Genomic DNA, 17,852 nt, shown 5'->3' on the forward strand with positions numbered 1-17,852 from the left:
AATACTGATTGATTATGGGTCCGGGCTACCTCTAGCTCTAGCCTCCCTTTATCTTTTCCTTCCATTTCAAACTTAATTTATATTTTTGAAGAAATTATAATTGATGATTTTATGTTAGCATTGGCAACAAGGATGATCAAGTTTAATGAAGCAAGGGACAATAGTCTTTAAATATGTAAGTAATAGTAAATATTGCAAATAAAAGGATGAATTATTTAAAAATGTAAACTAGTCAATGTAAAAGTGTTATTATTATATAAACAGAAAAATGCAAGCGTGTCGATAATATGTCAGACAAGACCACTATTATTAAATCCCATAGAGTGGGCACCAGACTTTAATAATGAAAATGACCTGTAGATGTTAACTCTTTTTTTCTAAAACTACTGCAAAATCGAATGAAACATTATTGAACCCAAATCTTTTATTCGAGAAAAAGAGAACACGTTAAATATAAAAAATACTCATATTGTCGTAAAAAAATACATTTTAAGAGTGGCTTTTAAATATTATATTTTACACTTTTTAAGTTTTTAATGGTCCTTTCTGCAATATCTACTAAATGCAATTATTATGTACATCAAAACACTTGTTGAAAAAAACAAGGTTTAGTGCAATTTTTAATAATTCCTTTGAATGGATGAAAATGTCCATAAGTAGCGTAGCAGAACTATCAACTAAAAAGAAACTTTACATTAGAATTTTTTTATTCTAAAAAGTAAAACTTTAATTTTTGAGAGGTGTTAGTAAAAATACTACAAGATTACTATCAGATATATTTTAAAATCCACAAACACGTAATATTTCTTATCCTATGATTAAGTTTAGTACAGGCTTAATTTGTTGCATGCTGTATGAAATTAATGTTAATAGTTCTGCTCAATTTTCAAGCCCCATAGTCAGCTTTAATAATTGAGACATAACTAACTCAGACAATGGGAAATAATTCATAGAATTTTAATCTTTCAGAAAATATCAACCATAATTTTAAAAGTCCTTATACACTAATTTATTTACACTATAAAATTAACATGAATATGAGATAATCTAAAACATAAGTTCAATATTATTTAGGTATTAACCTTTTTTTACTACTCTGGAGTAGTATTACTGCTAAGAACTATTTTTGCTTAATAGAAAGTGGAAACTTAACTGTTTCAATGCTCGAACTTTGACTTTGTATTAAAGTAAGCTGCTACCCATTTTATGTGCTAGGGTAATCACCTCTGAGGAGCTATTCACAGCTTATTTGAAACCACTTGAAATCAAATTGAATTTTTGAAAAAAGGGATTTAGTATTTGGGTCAGTTTTAGACTTATAGCTGATTTTTTAAATTGTAAAAGATTGATATTCCTGAGAATGACGCGCGGTTTCCTAGTCCAGAAACTTAGATTACTTTATGAATATCACCCCTGTTCTCTTGTATTTTCTAATGAGTTTATCTAATTGACTACAAGACGCCAAAATTGCAAAGCACAAATTTGACATGCAATTCTTAATAATAAAATACTCTGCATAAATGCATTTTTTATATATATGAGTAGGACGCTATAATGTCTTTTTGTGCGTTGTATGTTCAATGTTTCTCTAAATATTATAAAACAAAATGATAATATAAATCAGAAGATAATGACAATACCAATCATCCGATTATCACTAATAAGTGAATTAGATATACAAAGATGTGTGTGTTTCTGTCTATACTTGTCTATATCTTGTAAATCACTGGACCGATTGGATTCTGATCTTAAAGAAAACATGGTGTTGATGCAAATTAGGTTTTATTTAGATGGAATGACACAGTGGCGGATTGTACAGGGTTTTCTAAGGAGGGTGGGGGAAATGCACCGAAATATTAGGGGTTTAGGTGGATGTAAGCTTTAGGGGGATATCATACAATTTCAACTGAGGAGGATTAACGAATCTATCCTACCCCCTCCCCCCAAAAATGTTGGACTAAACCGTATCACTCTCATCTTGGGGCGATGTCACTAGTAAACATTTCAGTACATTCTCTACTCATGTTATAGCAGAATAGAGAAAATTGAATAAAACTTATCTTATCCCACGGGGTAAAAGCCTGTCTAGTTAATTTAGGACAGAACAAGCCATTGCATTGGACATGATCATTTAGGAAAATATGTTTCAATCAAGGTGTATTTACTTACTGTAGGTGAACTTGTTTGTATGTAAAGCTAACAAAGCTAACTAAAGATGTTTAGGAATTGAAAAAAAGGAAAAGGCAGGCAATTCCAATTTCGATTTTAATTAGGGCGTTGACATACTGCTTGCTTTTGGTGAAAAAAAGATAAAGCCAATGGATCATCAGCATTGGACTGACATAACTTGGATTGCACGGCATTTGTCTGGAAGTCTTAACTGTGCATAGAATATATTTACGCCTGTTTTGGCCAAAGCATTCATCCTACTAAAACTATAAATATCGCACATCTTTTTTTTGTTTTACGCTTTTTTGAGCCGATAATCGAGCCATACTAGGGAATACGCTTTTTTACGCTGTAGCCGCGAAATTATCAATATATAACATTTCCCGTAGTGAATTTTTCCTGTAGACTTATATAAAGTTTAATATTGTGTATGGTTATTCAATCAATCAAATTTATTGAAAATGTTTGGTTTGTGTGACCAGAATAAAATTATGATATTGTATTGATGGAATATTCAATATCTGATGACCAACATTCAATACTAATCTTTTGTATACATACATTGCTAATGAATAAAATAAAAGGAGTCATGGTTGATATATTGTCGAAACAATTAATATTCAATTTATGTTGGTATAACACTTAAATTAAATTAGAAAATTAAAGTTTTATTTTTTTTAAAAATATGACGTTAATTAAACAACAATCATATACCTTAATCATAATGCGCTGAAAAGTAGACGGGGCTACACAGAAAAAGTTCAAAAGTCTAATTCTAACTATTGTTCATCAGATGTTTGCTGTATGAAGGCAATAATGTAATTAAGATAATAAATACATTTTCATTTAGCTTTACAGAGAGATAGATATTTTTAATAGAGTATATTTTCAAAAGCAATGCTTTTTCTGCTTTTAGGAAGTATCCATCCGTCCCTATCATAAAGCTAAGGTCGCTAATTATTACATCTTTCTATAGATTTTAAACCTTAAAAGTATAATTTGAATACCTCTAACTCTATCGTTACCAGTTTAATCTATTAATTCTTCTTGAAATGTAAATATATGTAGTGCATATTAAGCATCATGTACTTTTTGTACATGTATTAATCAATTTTAAGAAAAAAATAATCAAAAAATCCCAAATCACACATGACTGTTTTAGATAATAATGGCTGTCCTGTGTTTTCTTGACATAAAATCCTGAAGATTATATTTGACAAGATTTCAGTTGCTGTCATTTCATTTCCAAACTGAAAGGATAGAATAAGGCTGCTGGCCTAAATCACATAATACCATATAGAATTAATTTATATGGTTATACTATGATTAAATTTTGTAAGATAATGATTAGCTTATGATTGTTTATATGATTAATCAATTAATATCTTCTTTAAGGACTAATTAACAGAATGACAATAACCAAAAAAAGAAATACTATTTTCAAATTAAACAAATTCCTGGATCAATCTATCGTAAATTACTCATAATGCAATACGCTTAGATTTGACGTGTTTACATACTGAAAAATCAGGTATCGTATAGTATAATAATAAAAGTTCCACGAATAATAAAGTATAAATCATAAAACTATTATCAGAATTGTTAGTCACTTCCTTCGGCCTCTCGGTTCTGACAAAACTGGCATGTTTGTTCTACTTACAATCTGAGTAAAGTTCTCTACGTTACGGTTCGAAAAATTAAGTATACAATACATTTATCCTAATCCTTGGTTAATACTATAAATTCAGGACAGTACAGGACAGACAAACGTACATCCTACTACTTTGATAAGAATTAGTTAAAAGAACCCCCCAACGAAGCTTTGCTTAATGAGAGGATTCGCAACAAAATTGTTTCCTGACCTTACAATGCAATGGTGAAAATTAAAAAAAAAATATTTGAGAAGTGCAATCTTTTTCCCAAATATAAAATCAATTATATGAAGAAAAAAGTCAAATATTTTTACAATAAATTGGACTTTTTTCTTATTGTTCTCATTTTTTACTTTCACAAATATAACATTAGAATATTTCCCCGCAAAAGCAGCTGTATTTATGAAATAATAACTAAATCGATGCCATACGAACAAGCACTTACAGAGCATTCATAAAACTCATGAAGATTAAATAAAGTTAATAAGTTTGTAGCTTAGTTTAATAAATAAATGTGTAAATTGATGTATAATCCAGACAAATAGCTTTCTGTTCTTTTGTAGAGACTTGGCTTTGTTTATATTTCTGATTTCAAAGACCCAGTACAAAGTTGGGACAGGGTCCCCAACCTGAAGGTAAAGATACATATAGTTCATGACCCCTCAATTCTTTTACTTGAATGTTTGATAGAGAAAATTGTCCATTGCTGCGTAAATGGTGCTTGTTTTTGTGGTCCTTTACATATATGAAATAAGGATTAAGAATTGATTTTATTTCTAAAGAAGAATAATTCAACTCCTGTAAGATAACTGGATGAAAAAGGTTCCTCTAAGAAGTTGGCAAAAGATTTGGTTGTTGTTATCCTGATTCCTGTTTAGTAAAGAAATTGTAAAGGAATCTATATTGTAAATGATAGAAATCTGTACTGTTATATTTACAAATGTATTATGATTACAAAACACACACTAGAGACAACATGTTTACTGAAACCAGTCCATTTATAACGTCACTAAAATTTAGTTGGATAAATACGTCATTATAAGTTTAATGCAGGGAAGGGTAGGGGGGAAAAAGCTAATCTTTTTTTATGCTCTTTGTACGACACTTTTTTCAAATTTCAATTTTTTTTCATTTTTGAAAAGAAGAAAAATATTTTAAGTATGGCTTCGAAACCGAATAAAATCCACTGGATGAGAATCGGATCTAAGCCATACTGAAAAATTGTGTATCGTATCGTATTATATTCAGTTTTCAACAAATATTAAAATAAAAATCATAATTTTAAAACCAATTTTGTTCTTTTTTTATATTCGCGGAAAGCTGTTTATAATACGGTGCGATAGATAACTATTATTATTTTTTTTCCTCGGGGCCATATCCCAGAGTTACGTACCCCCCAAAATTTCCTAAATTAGTTAAAGCTACTCTATAATTCACGCTGTAAGGGAAACGTGATTTTCATGGCTCCTTTTCAAGATAAACAACCCTTCTAAGCTATACATTGTTTTGTCCATCTGACTGTTACTTGGGGTGCTAGATTGATTCCTAGAATTTAAAGTTTTCGTGATTTTCTCAATTCCTTTTCAAGATATAGAAGATTTGTCTATTAATTGGGATGCTAGATCGATTCCTAGTTTTTTAGATTTTCTTGATTTTCTCGATTCCTATTCAGGATTGACGGCTGAAATTATCAGGGATTGAATATGCTCAAATGATACGTATTTCCATTAAGTTTCATTAAGATTCGTCTATCAATTGGGGTGCTAGATCGATTCCTAGATTTTTAAGTTTTCATGACAAGTTGTCATATTAGATGTTTTTTTGTAAGACACTGCTCTAAAGTAAATTTTTTCTCAATATATATCCGTAATTTTTTAGCTTCGCTACTTCTTATGGATGTTGTCATCCTTGTTTTGAATTCATTGTCCTCTCCCTTTCTAGGGGTGGATTGGTTTTGTGCTTTTCTAGTACCTTAGTTACTTTTTTCTAAGACAAATTAAGTAACATTTATAATGCTTTTATAATTATAATTATAAGACATATTACATATTTAATTATGTGTAAAAGAGTATTATTATTGGTTAAGCTATTATATCACCATTAAATCATGACAGGTTGGTTTTGACATGACTAGTAAATGTAAGAATTTTAGTGGTTTGTACTGTCCTTTTTAACGTTTTGAAAAGAAAAAAATAATATTTGAGAGATTATTTTTGAAAATCTTAAACATAAGTCTTATTTCTTTTTTTCTTCTGGTAAATAATATATTTGTGACAGTAACATATTACATACAAACATATAATCAGTGAGAGGAATAGGGAGTTGATAAGATTCTGACATTTGGAAACATTTACCCAGACAACATAGTTGAGCCACTCTCCCCTTATTTCATTTGCTTATATATTTGTATAGCTGGGGGGTTAAAACTTTTATTAGAACTTTGGGGTTCTAAAAGTCAAATTAATGTTCAATAGCATCAGATTGAACTCGTTTTCACATCTTTTATAGTTTTTTTTGTGTTTAAAATTTTTGAAGTGATAAACTAATTCAAATTAATAAAAAATGGATGAGGGTGGTCCTGGACATAACCCATGCAAAAGTAAAATAGGATAATGCTACTGAGAGTATATGTAAAAAAAAAGAAAAATAATAATGCTAGAGAAATGTGTTGTGGACAGTTATGAGATAATAAAATGTGGTTACCACTGAATAAAAAAAAAACGATATCATTGTTTGATATCAGTAGCGAAGCTAAGGTCAACAAAATCTGAATTAAACACCAAACTTTTATATTTTTTCTATATCTAAGCACCTCGTCTTAATCCTCAAAACATAAAAGGTGTTAGTTTTGTAGATAAGCAGTAAAATTACTCTAACACACATAAAAAAACATAACTTGTAGAGTATCTCTGCTACTAGCATGCAACTCCTTTTATTGCATATTAGTTTTATTACACATAATGTAGCTCTGGGTTTGTACAAATTAATTTTGTCATAAATGCTTCGCGATGCATCTTTATTATAGTAATAAATTAAAAGTTGCTTCATCTTTATTTCATTTATCTATAAAAGACAGGGTAATGGTATAACGATGTCTCTCTGTCTTTAAAATTGAAGTAGCATTCAATAAATTTGACTTAAAGCCACAGGTACATTAGTGAATGATTAGTCGTTAGGATCATAGGGAATATGCTTAATTGTCATTATTTTAAATCTATGTCTACCTTGTTTATGTAAAATTATTATTCTTAACTATTGATTTTACTAAAAGCCATAAAACCTAAACATATCTTCATATAATTTCTTTTAAAGGTTACAGGGAGATAACTTATCAAGAATAATTATAAATTTGAAATTGTCCTGCTTAAGAGTATTTATGAACCTCTAAAAAGTAATAAATTACTAAAAGCCACAAGCACTCAAACATACCTGAGTAGTGAAGGATTAATCCTCATGATATCAATGGCCTTCTTAGGATTACAAGGAGTTGAGTGACCACTGCTGGACAAGGACTGAACTGAGTCACGACGCATCTCCTCACTGCGGATTCCCTCACTTCGGGATGGGAACATCTGAAATTATAATTTTATTGCTTGAGAATTATTTTTATTCTACTATCAATAAACATTATATACATAAAATGGTTTAAAAATTGCGCCAGTAAATTCGCTATTTTATTTCAATTTTTGGAAAATTCAACTAATAAGATTTGCAGGTTTCTGCATTATCTGCGTGTAATTAAAAACCTACATAACCAAACTATATTGTAGAAAGGTATGATCAATATCAAAGTAAAATTTTTTTTTATTTGTTTTTGTTGGTGATACATAACTTCTACTTAGCGTGGGATTATTCGTTCTTCGATAAACCTATCCTTGTAAAAAAAATTTTTGCATCGTATGCATTTTTAAAGAGTTTTGTGATACATTGTTGGTTTAATCGATATTGGTAAAATCTGAAAACAAATACAATTGTAAAGTAATGTTCAACTCGTACACTTGAAATAATTGGGAATTGTAAGATTTGTTTTTATTTATAGAATTTGTAACAGGACAGAAAAAGATTTAATATAGTGTTTTCTTTGGAGTTTAAAGCAAACATAGTTTTAAATATTTAAAAAGACAAATCCTTTAATCTTAAAACTGTAATAAGACTTAAAAGTTATCTTCTTTCTCAGTAGCACACAACAGCTACTCTGAAACCAAGATTTGTCAGTCCGTCCAACATAACAAATATTTATGTATTTTTTTCTCTTCCTTTTCCCTAATTTCACTTTAGAATAATTATTTTTTTGTAGCTTTATAACCACTTATCTAAATATATAATACTTTACAAACAGGAATAATATATAAATCTTTTTCAACAAAGAAATTCCTAATTTTTTAGCTTGTATAGCTTCGCTTATAGTCCTTGTTTTATGGTGAGCCTATAGTGAGGCTTTATTAAATTAATATTCTTTGTAGACTGTGTAGACTGAGATGCTGGAAACTAAAGCAAACACAAATTTAACATCAAAGAGCTTTTCTACAGGTATAAGATGTGTGTGTGCGTGTGTGTGTGTGTATGTGTGTGTGTGTGTGTGTGCGTCTATATTTAAGTTTCCTGAACTTTAAACCATTTCATAAATGTATTAAGGTATATTCATGGAATGTTGTTCAAAACTGTGAAATCCTCTACAGCCCAGAGACAACCAACTTTATCTTTCATCTAAGACATTCCCCCTATTAATATTAAATGGCAAAGCTAAAGCTGTTGTAAATAATCTTTTTATAAATTTCAATCATCAATGACATAAACCTATTGAAAAGAGAATATAGATATATGTTTTCAGCTTACATAGGCATGTAAAAATATTACACACATACATAGGTCAAAAGAAAAAGAAAGTAAAGGAATTTTAAAAATGCAGATAGTTATGTAAGACATGTATACTGTATGTTTTTTTAAGGAAAAAGAAATTATCATATAGGTTAAAGACATATTTTATCAATGCCATAGAGAAAAAATCCAGATCACAAATTTCCCCGTCATTATCTTAAAAAATGGATTTAATCTGGTAAAAGTATGACATTATCCAGTTCATTTACCATACATAAATGGTATTTAATACAAGTGGACTAAATGACATATTATTAATTTAAATTTTTAGATCTATTGTAAAAAGTATCAAAATCATTTAAGAGTTAATACTATATTTATATATACTTTTCTTGATTTGAAATTATGACTTTTATCTTAAATTGATATGCTAACAGCAAAAACGTAAATTTTAGATATTTCTAGTTCTCTATATTTCTGACATGTGTGTGTGTGTGTGTATCCGCGTCAATAATGAGTTTTAACACCGACAAAACAACAACAACAAACTCATTAGCTCCTCTATGCTAACAAGGGCAATTAGACACATAAACAAGGCAGCAAAAATTCAAATATAGGTTATTTTGACTTCAACATCACGTGTGTTAACTAATATAACTATAATGCAGCTAAATTAGTGAAGGTGGGGACAATTGCAAAAAAAAGGACAAATTATATTTATAATATAGGTAACCAAGTACTCAATAGAATTAGGTTTTTGCCATTTTTAACAGTTTAGCTAAATTGACTACCATCCATTTTCTTCTTTAAGGTATCTATCCTTTTCCCTGAAGTATGTCTGCGTAACCAAATAATGAAAACTTCAAAGTTAAAGATTCAAGTGAATAATTATAAAGAAAACCAGACAAACGTTTTTTTAGTAGCAAAGCAAAGAGTTAGTGTCTGTCCTTCTGGCTGTCTGTAATGACTTTTAATAATAACCCTTCAACATATAAGTGATTGTAAATTAAAAGAAAATTACGCAGGATATCGTCAGAACGCCAAAAAATTAGGACGGTGTTGAATATTTCAATTTTAATCGTCCATATTTCTTCTCGAATGCCTAATTATACAAAGACACAAGGGGCGAAAATGCTATTAAAGAATGCCTGTGAAATGATTTTAAACTTTTTTTTTTTGAAAAATTGCATCTTTAATTTTTACACTATATTGCATATTGCATTGGTGAAAATTGTTTTATTAAGACTGTTTATGGTCTGCAAACTGGCGTGCTTATGATATTGAGATGGCCAGATATCTGTACGCCACATATTTTAGATGCAGGACAGGTTATGCAAAAATATTTCACAATATCCATTTGATATTGTTTGGACCTTTTAATACTTAAAGAAATGAGTATGTAATGTTTAAAGGTAGTTATTGAGGTACCTTACTCACGATATAAATCGTACTGGAAATAAATAATTTCAAAAAAAAAATTTATTATAGGTTCATATTTTAGTTTCAGAAACCTAAAACATTAACATCCTCCACATGGTAACTTTCTGGTAATGATCATACATTTTTATGCTTTTAAAATTATACCTTATTGTTAAAAGAATCTTTAGAAAACTATAGAATCATGGATGATGACAAGACTGTTAAATATATTAATTTACGGTTAGGGCAATCTGTCACTGATGGACGGTGGTCATACAATAAATAAATAAAATTTCGCTTTTGAATTAAAAAGGGTTGAAATTTCATACCAACTAGAAGATAAAACGATATTGGCAATAATTTTAGTTGAGGCATGCGTGAAATTAAAATATGTATTCAATTTTTGCATTTGATAAAAATGGACAATAAAATTTCAAACAGTTTCTTACCAGCAATAATTTTTAAGTTAATATTGAAATGTAAGAGTTTTTAGCCCTATCTGAATAGTCTTTTTTGAGAAAAATATTCCCTTTCAAACTTTTCAGAATAACATTTAATTTCAAAGCTAAAAAATAAAATATATTATAATAGAATATTAAAATTTGATATACAATTTTATGATTTAACATTAATATTTCACACAAAAAAAAATATTTTACAAGAGTAACTAATAGACATGATCGTTCTAGAAAGAATATAGATTTGAATTCCAAATGGATTACCATGCAGTCATAAAAACGGAAAATTTAAATTTTATGTTTTTACAATTCTATTCCAGTTTTCTTACATACATATATATTTGCATTGATATTTTATGGCGGATTGTCTGCCAAACTATTTTTTATGCTATAATTTTTTTTTAGAAAATACGCTTAATTTTTATAAGGCTAAGCTGATACTGGAAATAAACATCCTTTATAGAATAGGGGGGTGGGGGGGTTAGAGGTGCAGAAACTGCTACAGACAAACATATAGCTTCTCTTTAAAGGCCAATCCAAAAGAAACGTCTTTTCAAAATATTGTTCCTAAAATTGAAAAGCTTTTCTTTATCTTATAGATTATAAATCTCTTATAATCAAACCAATTATAATTTAGTACTTTAAAAATTGCCAAGAAAAACTTGATTTTTAATTTGTTCAAGATACTGGTAATGGCATATTACATTTACTCTTCAACATGATTGACGTAATTATAACAGCCAACGTAATAAAAGTATTCCATTTGGAAAATTAATTATGATAAGCAAATTTACTCAACAATTTTTAAAATCAAAGTTGAGATAATTGTTATATTAATGAAAAAGGAAAAATATAAGGTAAATTTAAATTGCAAAATAAAATAGACATACATAAAAACAAACCGCGTTCAAACAACCGACAAGACATAGCTATTTAGTAGCTCCACAACTTTAAGAATTACATCTCGACGTGTAAAAATGCTTATCACGCCCCAAACTCATTTAAAACTGGTATACATACATTTAACTTATACCATGCTAGTATAAAAAACTTACTTCTTATAAATGATCTTTAAAGGGGCCAGGCCATTTAAAAGTTTTAGCTTCTAAAATAGGCGTGTTACTTAAATTAAACGTATTAATGTATCGAATTTAAAATTTTTATCTTAATAAAAACATTCAACAAACCAAAAATATAAATATGACCATTTATTAAAAAGTAAAACTTCATTGATGTTGCAAAAGTTTCTCTATTTCTTAATGTGATATGAAAAAATTACATTAGCTTAATAACGTTAAAAACATAATATGAAAAAAATCTAAGCCTAAAAAAATCCATATAAAAAGGGCCTTTAGATTAGATAAATTGTTTTAATGTACAAAGGCTGAAAAATGACCATCGTAACTGTTTATCACGACAAAATAGTAATTTAAAACCAATGACCATCAAACAAGAGCGATTGTGCCCAAAAAAAATCACAGTTCACATGTAACCAAAAATCCTCTTGGCAAATAAACATGAACATTTTACCAATTGTACTTATTTGATAGGAAAATATTGAAATATCGTAAGTGCTACTGTTCATGTTAGTACTCATACAACGGCTTAAATATTAATAGGAAGTAATATTCGATTAGCCTTTCCTATTTCTAACTTAGATACTGCAAGACTTGCGGACAAAGTGTAGTAGGAGTATCTACGCTGTAGATGGCAGACACAATCAAAATACCTTTAAGCTATTAATGGGTGGGTTCTTTCAGGGAGAGGGATTAATCATGTCATGTTTATGTATTTATTTTTTCATCATTTAAGGACTAAATTGGAGGGGAGGGGGGGGGGAAGTAGATTGATACACCCCTACACTAATCTTTTTCTTCTAATTGTGGTCGGAGAGGATATATCTTTTCCAGGGCCATGTTACTTGTTCCTCCGCTCCGAAAAAACCCTAAACGATTTCTGGGACTATTAAAATGCTTAGTATAACATAGTATAATTTTCATTTGTTACTATAGTTTTGAAAACAAAGCTTTTCTATCTAATTAGGCCGGATCCGGACGTTTGTACAAATAGCTTTAATCGAAAACGTATTCATGTAAGAAACGTCATATAAATTTAAAACCTCAAAGACGATTCTTGTAACAGTTATGCATAATTCTAAAAGAGTAGCAACACCTTAGCCATTTTAAAAAAGTTTGTAGGTACATTTCAAACTATAAACATGTCGACTTTTATTTGTTGCTAAACTTGTACAAGTATAAATAGGAAGGTTATTGAGTCGATAGTTAATATCCTGTCTTAATCTTTTTGCGATACTATTATTTACATTAATTCCTTTGTTTTTGGACTAGAATTAAAAGCACTGCCACTCAATTAATGTTAGTTTGTCCATATGACTTGTTTAGCTTTGCTTTGTAAATGTTGTCATCCTTGTCAATATCTCAAACTTTTTTCTTTTCTGTTTTACCTATTCACAGATTAACAATATCTAATTTATCAAATTATGACAATATATGTTATTTTTTGGTAAGCGGGTTTTAAAACAGACTACTTTAGATTTTAGAGATAATGCATTAATGATCGATTAAGCATATCTTTTACATTCACTGTTTAAATGTCTGTTTAAAAGATGTAACAAGAACAATTATGCTCATAAACGAGAGGTTTATGTAAAACTCAAAATGAACCTAGTAATAGTGTCTAACTTTTTATCTTTGTGACGTAACAAAAGTCGAAGGATGAGAAGGGAGGTGGGAAAGGAAACCCCTAAAAAAGAGATGGATAAATGTAAACGTTGAATTTTATTAGGATTGGATATTATAGTACTCTGATTTGTGTTTCATTTCCAAGTCATTGCACAATGATGGTTTTTTGACACATCAAGCAACGAGAATTACAGATATACTGACACAGAATATTTTAGAATAGCCCCTCTACTGAAAGCATGTTTGTAGCTGGTAGCCTAGGGTTGTTTATGAATAGTCTTCTTTGTATGTTTTTGTAAGAAATGTAATCTTTTAAGATCAAATATTCATAGCAGTGTTTTTTCTTTCGTCCAAACACCCATGTGTGAGTGTTTGTAAATATGTGTGTGTGTGAGTATTATACATACATTTTACACTTGTGTAAACATGAAACAAGAACAAGTAGTTTCAAATTAAGCATACGTTATTACTGTTTTCTTTATAAATCGAGCTATAGAGCCTGTTGCGCAAATTTATTTCAATTAAAGTTATTTTTTTGCTCTGTTTTTCCCATTTTTTACCGTAACAAATGAAGACAAACAAACATATTTAAAGATACTAGCTTTGTTATTTAAAACAGATCTAAGTGTAAAGCTACCGTTTTGATGACGAAAAACTTATAAAGTTCTTTTATGCAAAGAGGAAAATAGGCATTTTTTGTTAACATATTATTTTCTTTATTTAAAAAACCGTTCAGTTTAAATTTAATATGCATAAATAATGTAAATAAATAGCCCGCCCACCTACCCCCCCCCCCCAAAAAAAAAAAAAAAAAAAAAAATCTTGAACTATGACCTTTTTCTTCACTTTACTTTTGATGAGTACATAAAATATTTTTCACCTTTTTTATGGTTTTTACTTAATTTTACCCAAAAATACGAAAATTACATTAAATCATAATTAATGGTATTTACTTTGGTAGGCAAGCAGCAGGCCTGAATAATTAGAGTGTTTCAGAAATAGTTGACTTTTGACAACAAAACGAATTTACCTGAAGTTTGGAATTTTAATAAGCTTTGTCAATTTTTACAACTGAATTTAGTAGTAAATCAATGTAAATTTTATTCTGTAATCTAGAGGCCTCTTTTTTAATTTACCCCTTACAAAATTTTTTAAAACTACCAGGCTAGATATTTTAAACTTTTTATCTACATCGACCATAAAACCTTCATTTCAAATAACTTTGAAACCCTCTACTGGGCCTTGCTTTTGTAATACATGTCAGGGAGGGAGAGGACATTAGACTGTAATAATTGGTAGAGAGGAAAGGGACATTGGACTGAAAATTACACATACCTCTACTGTTTATGAACAGATTCTTCCATTAGTTGGCTTTAATACTTTAGGGTTTAGGTTGATTTGATAGCGGTCTGGACAAAAAATACTGCGGCTAAACTTTTCCACCAATGACTTTTATCCATATATGATAATCATTATTTTACTATAGTTTATTGTCTTATCCCTTAAGATCCCTGAGTACTAGCACATTTTACTAACGATGTAAATTATATTTGATCATTATGCTCAATTATAGGTTATGTAGTTTTATGTATTATGTTTAATTTATACCATATTAAATAATTAAACGGCCGTAACACATACCTTGTATTTAAATCTATTACATTAAAAAAAAGAACCTATCCTTTAAAATTGCAGTGCGAATTTGATAATATTTAGTTACTTTCACAGTCATCAATAAGTCACATATTTTGCCAAGCTTATCAAGAACGTCCAAGATTTTATCTTATATTTTTTTTTTGGGGGGGGGGAAGGTTATCTCAGTATAAGGGTAAAAATATTTCAAAAACTAAACTGGGTATTAGAAGTTGTTTATCTCTAGTGGGATGGGAATTGTATTACCCTTTAACCTCCAGCCCACAACATAATCTGAAAAGAGTGAAGAAGTTGTTAAAGCAATATAAGAAACATTTCAACTATATAAACTATATTGTACGCAAAAAGGCCATAGTTTATTGGTATATCTTTAATTTATCAAAATTGTTTGTAAGTAAATTCAAGTGTTACAATCAAATACCTGCAAACATAATCAAACACATAGAAATAAAATTAATTATATTTACATACATTAAAAGGACGTTTAATTTCATTTGTAAGTTTGTATAAAAAATGGGGTTGGGCATTTGCAATTTTACCACAGCTGTTTGACTGAGCTGAGTACAGGTGCGACTAGAGCTTATAAAAATCTGCATAGCTGATTGAGGCTTGGGGTTGAGAATATAATGTTGGTGCGGGTGTTGTTTTTTTTTGGAAGCCTATATAAGTCAAGCGGCTGAAGGTGAGGCTTCTTTAAGCCACCCGGCTAAATGCTGTGGATTCTGGAAAAAATCTAGCGAAATTAATTCATACTTAAACTTGGTTTTGGGTTCTGCTATAGATTTGGTTTTGGGTTCTGCTAAAGTCTAAAGCTAAAAGCTGAACCTCGAAATAAAAGTTTTAATTTAGAATGATATTTCGTGTTGGTTTTTAGAGAAAGAAAGAGAGAGAGAGGATGTGAGTGTAATATGATCTGAATTATATATTCTAACAAATATAGATTCATGTAAATAGATCCTTAGTAAATGGTAAATATACAATCTTCAACAAGAAAATAGAACATTCATTCTATGTACTACATCTAAGTAAAACTCCAACAGTTAATGCTAAATCTATCAGGCAAATATAACTTTTTTAGTTAACAATCATTTTTAGAAAGAAAAACAATAAACAAAAACTAAAAAACAAATGAAAGGCTGTTTCTATAAGTTTAAATCTTATTTTAAAGCTTCCCAACAATGCCATTGCATCCATTTTTTCACTACCCAAGCCCTAACCCTTGCAATTGTTAAATCACTGCATGCAGCTAATATAAACTAATTCTTATAATAAACCATAACTAAACTAACCCAATAGTAACATGTATAATAGCTATTTTGTTAAATGAGAGAAATCCTGCGAGTTTCACGTTATTGTTTACTTTTTTAATGAGAAATTGTAGACCTATTAAACTGACAGACAACTTAGAATTGTTGAGTTGCTTTATTGTAAAAATTGAAAGCAGTTGTCATTAAAAAGACATCTTAATTTGAGATCTCAGTAGAGATTAAAGTAAATCTTTTATTATACTAGCGGCTGCGCCTATAAAATCTAGGGTACCTTTTTCGAAAGGGTATATGAAGGAGCAGAAAAGTTGCCTAAAACCATCTAAAGACATAAAAAAAGTACTACTTTATATAACAGTATAAAGCATGACAGCTTAGTTCAATCTTTAAAGATCCCAGTATAGATTAAAATAAAGTTCTATTTTTTTATTTTACTAGCGGCTTCGCCCCTAAAATCTAGGGAACCTATTTCGAAAGGGTATATGAAGGAGCAGAAAAGTTGCCTAAAACCAACTAAAGATAAAAAAAACATTACTACTTTATATAATAACAAAGCTTAGTATTTTTTTGTGGAACATGATGATTACATGATCATTTGCTTCAATTTATTTAGATTAATTACATTTATACAATATTCAGGGCTTTTACGTAAATACTTATTTTTTCATTTATTCTGATTAGAGTATTCATTTGTTAGTAGTGTAACTATTGTATGTTCAGTAAAATACTTTATAGGGACGTTTGAACGTTTGACGCTTGACATTAGTTTTGACGCTTCCCCACAAATTATAATCCCATTTATTAGAAATGATTATGCAGATAATATTGGGTACTTGGAAGCCCTGCAGGGTTATTTCACAACAAACATAGGCCGCGCACACGGTTATTTTATTTTATAAAAGATTGCTTACCCTGAATTGTAAGATTATTCCTCAGGAAATCTGCCAAATTCTCATAACTTTTTAACAAACAAAATCACTTAAACTAAATATTTTGCTATAAAATTTTTATCTTTTGTTATCCACGAATAGGTTTTCCGAGTAAAATATTTTGTAAACTCATTTCATTGTCATTCTTTTTATTATTTTTATTGTTTATCACTTTTCACTAGATAAAAAGATTTTCACTCTTTTTAATAACTTTTTTTTTCACTGTTTTGACAATTTTTATATTTTATTTTTCTTCGTGGCTGACTGATATGATTTATTCTTTATAATTTTTGAATATTTTCATTGCAATTTTCTGAAAAATATAATTAAAACTTTGAATAAAACAGTAAAATTGTTCATTTTTTAAGGCCCCTACATAAGTTTTACAACTAATTCAAAATTAGGAAATGAGTACAATTTTATGGATAAGACATGTGTAGAACACTATTCTCTACAAATTCCTTTCATTAGTGTTCGAAAAATAGTTTATAATGGTAATTTTTCCCTTGAACTGTTTTAAAAAACTTTTAATTGAAGGGGAGAAAAGTTTATGGTATTTTTAAGTAAGTGTCAGAAATATTTTTATGTAACAAACCTTTTCCCTCCTAAAATATCAGAATTCGATAAATCCGAGGCAAAGAGCAAACAATTTCCATTGGATAAAACTATTTCATATTTCACAAAGTCAGCAAAAATTGTTTCTCTTTTTTTATATTTAGTTATTTTTTCTAACTATGTCAGATCTTTATTTTTAGGTTTTAAGACATATACACTTTAAAAATTGGTT

General features: G+C 29.1%; 1 protein-coding gene across 1 annotated transcript in view; it reads right to left on the reverse strand.

Moving 5' to 3' along the window:
• LOC145316218 (3',5'-cyclic-AMP phosphodiesterase-like) overlaps positions 1–17,383 on the reverse strand; it is a 125,510-nt gene extending 108,127 nt beyond the window's left edge. The window contains exons 1-2 of the mRNA XM_080156579.1: positions 17,048–17,383; positions 7,251–7,393 (exon numbers count right to left, since the gene is read on the reverse strand). Of these exons, the coding sequence (XP_080012705.1) occupies positions 7,251–7,393 (143 nt within the window). The 5' untranslated portion in view covers positions 17,048–17,383. The remainder of the gene's footprint in view (positions 1–7,250; positions 7,394–17,047) is intronic.
• Between the last annotated feature and the right edge of the window lie 469 nt (positions 17,384–17,852).

The sequence above is a fragment of the Acartia tonsa genome, chromosome 1, assembly GCF_053477335.1.
Source record: "Acartia tonsa isolate MP-2025a chromosome 1, ASM5347733v1, whole genome shotgun sequence".
Lineage (NCBI taxonomy): Eukaryota > Metazoa > Arthropoda > Copepoda > Calanoida > Acartiidae > Acartia > Acartia tonsa.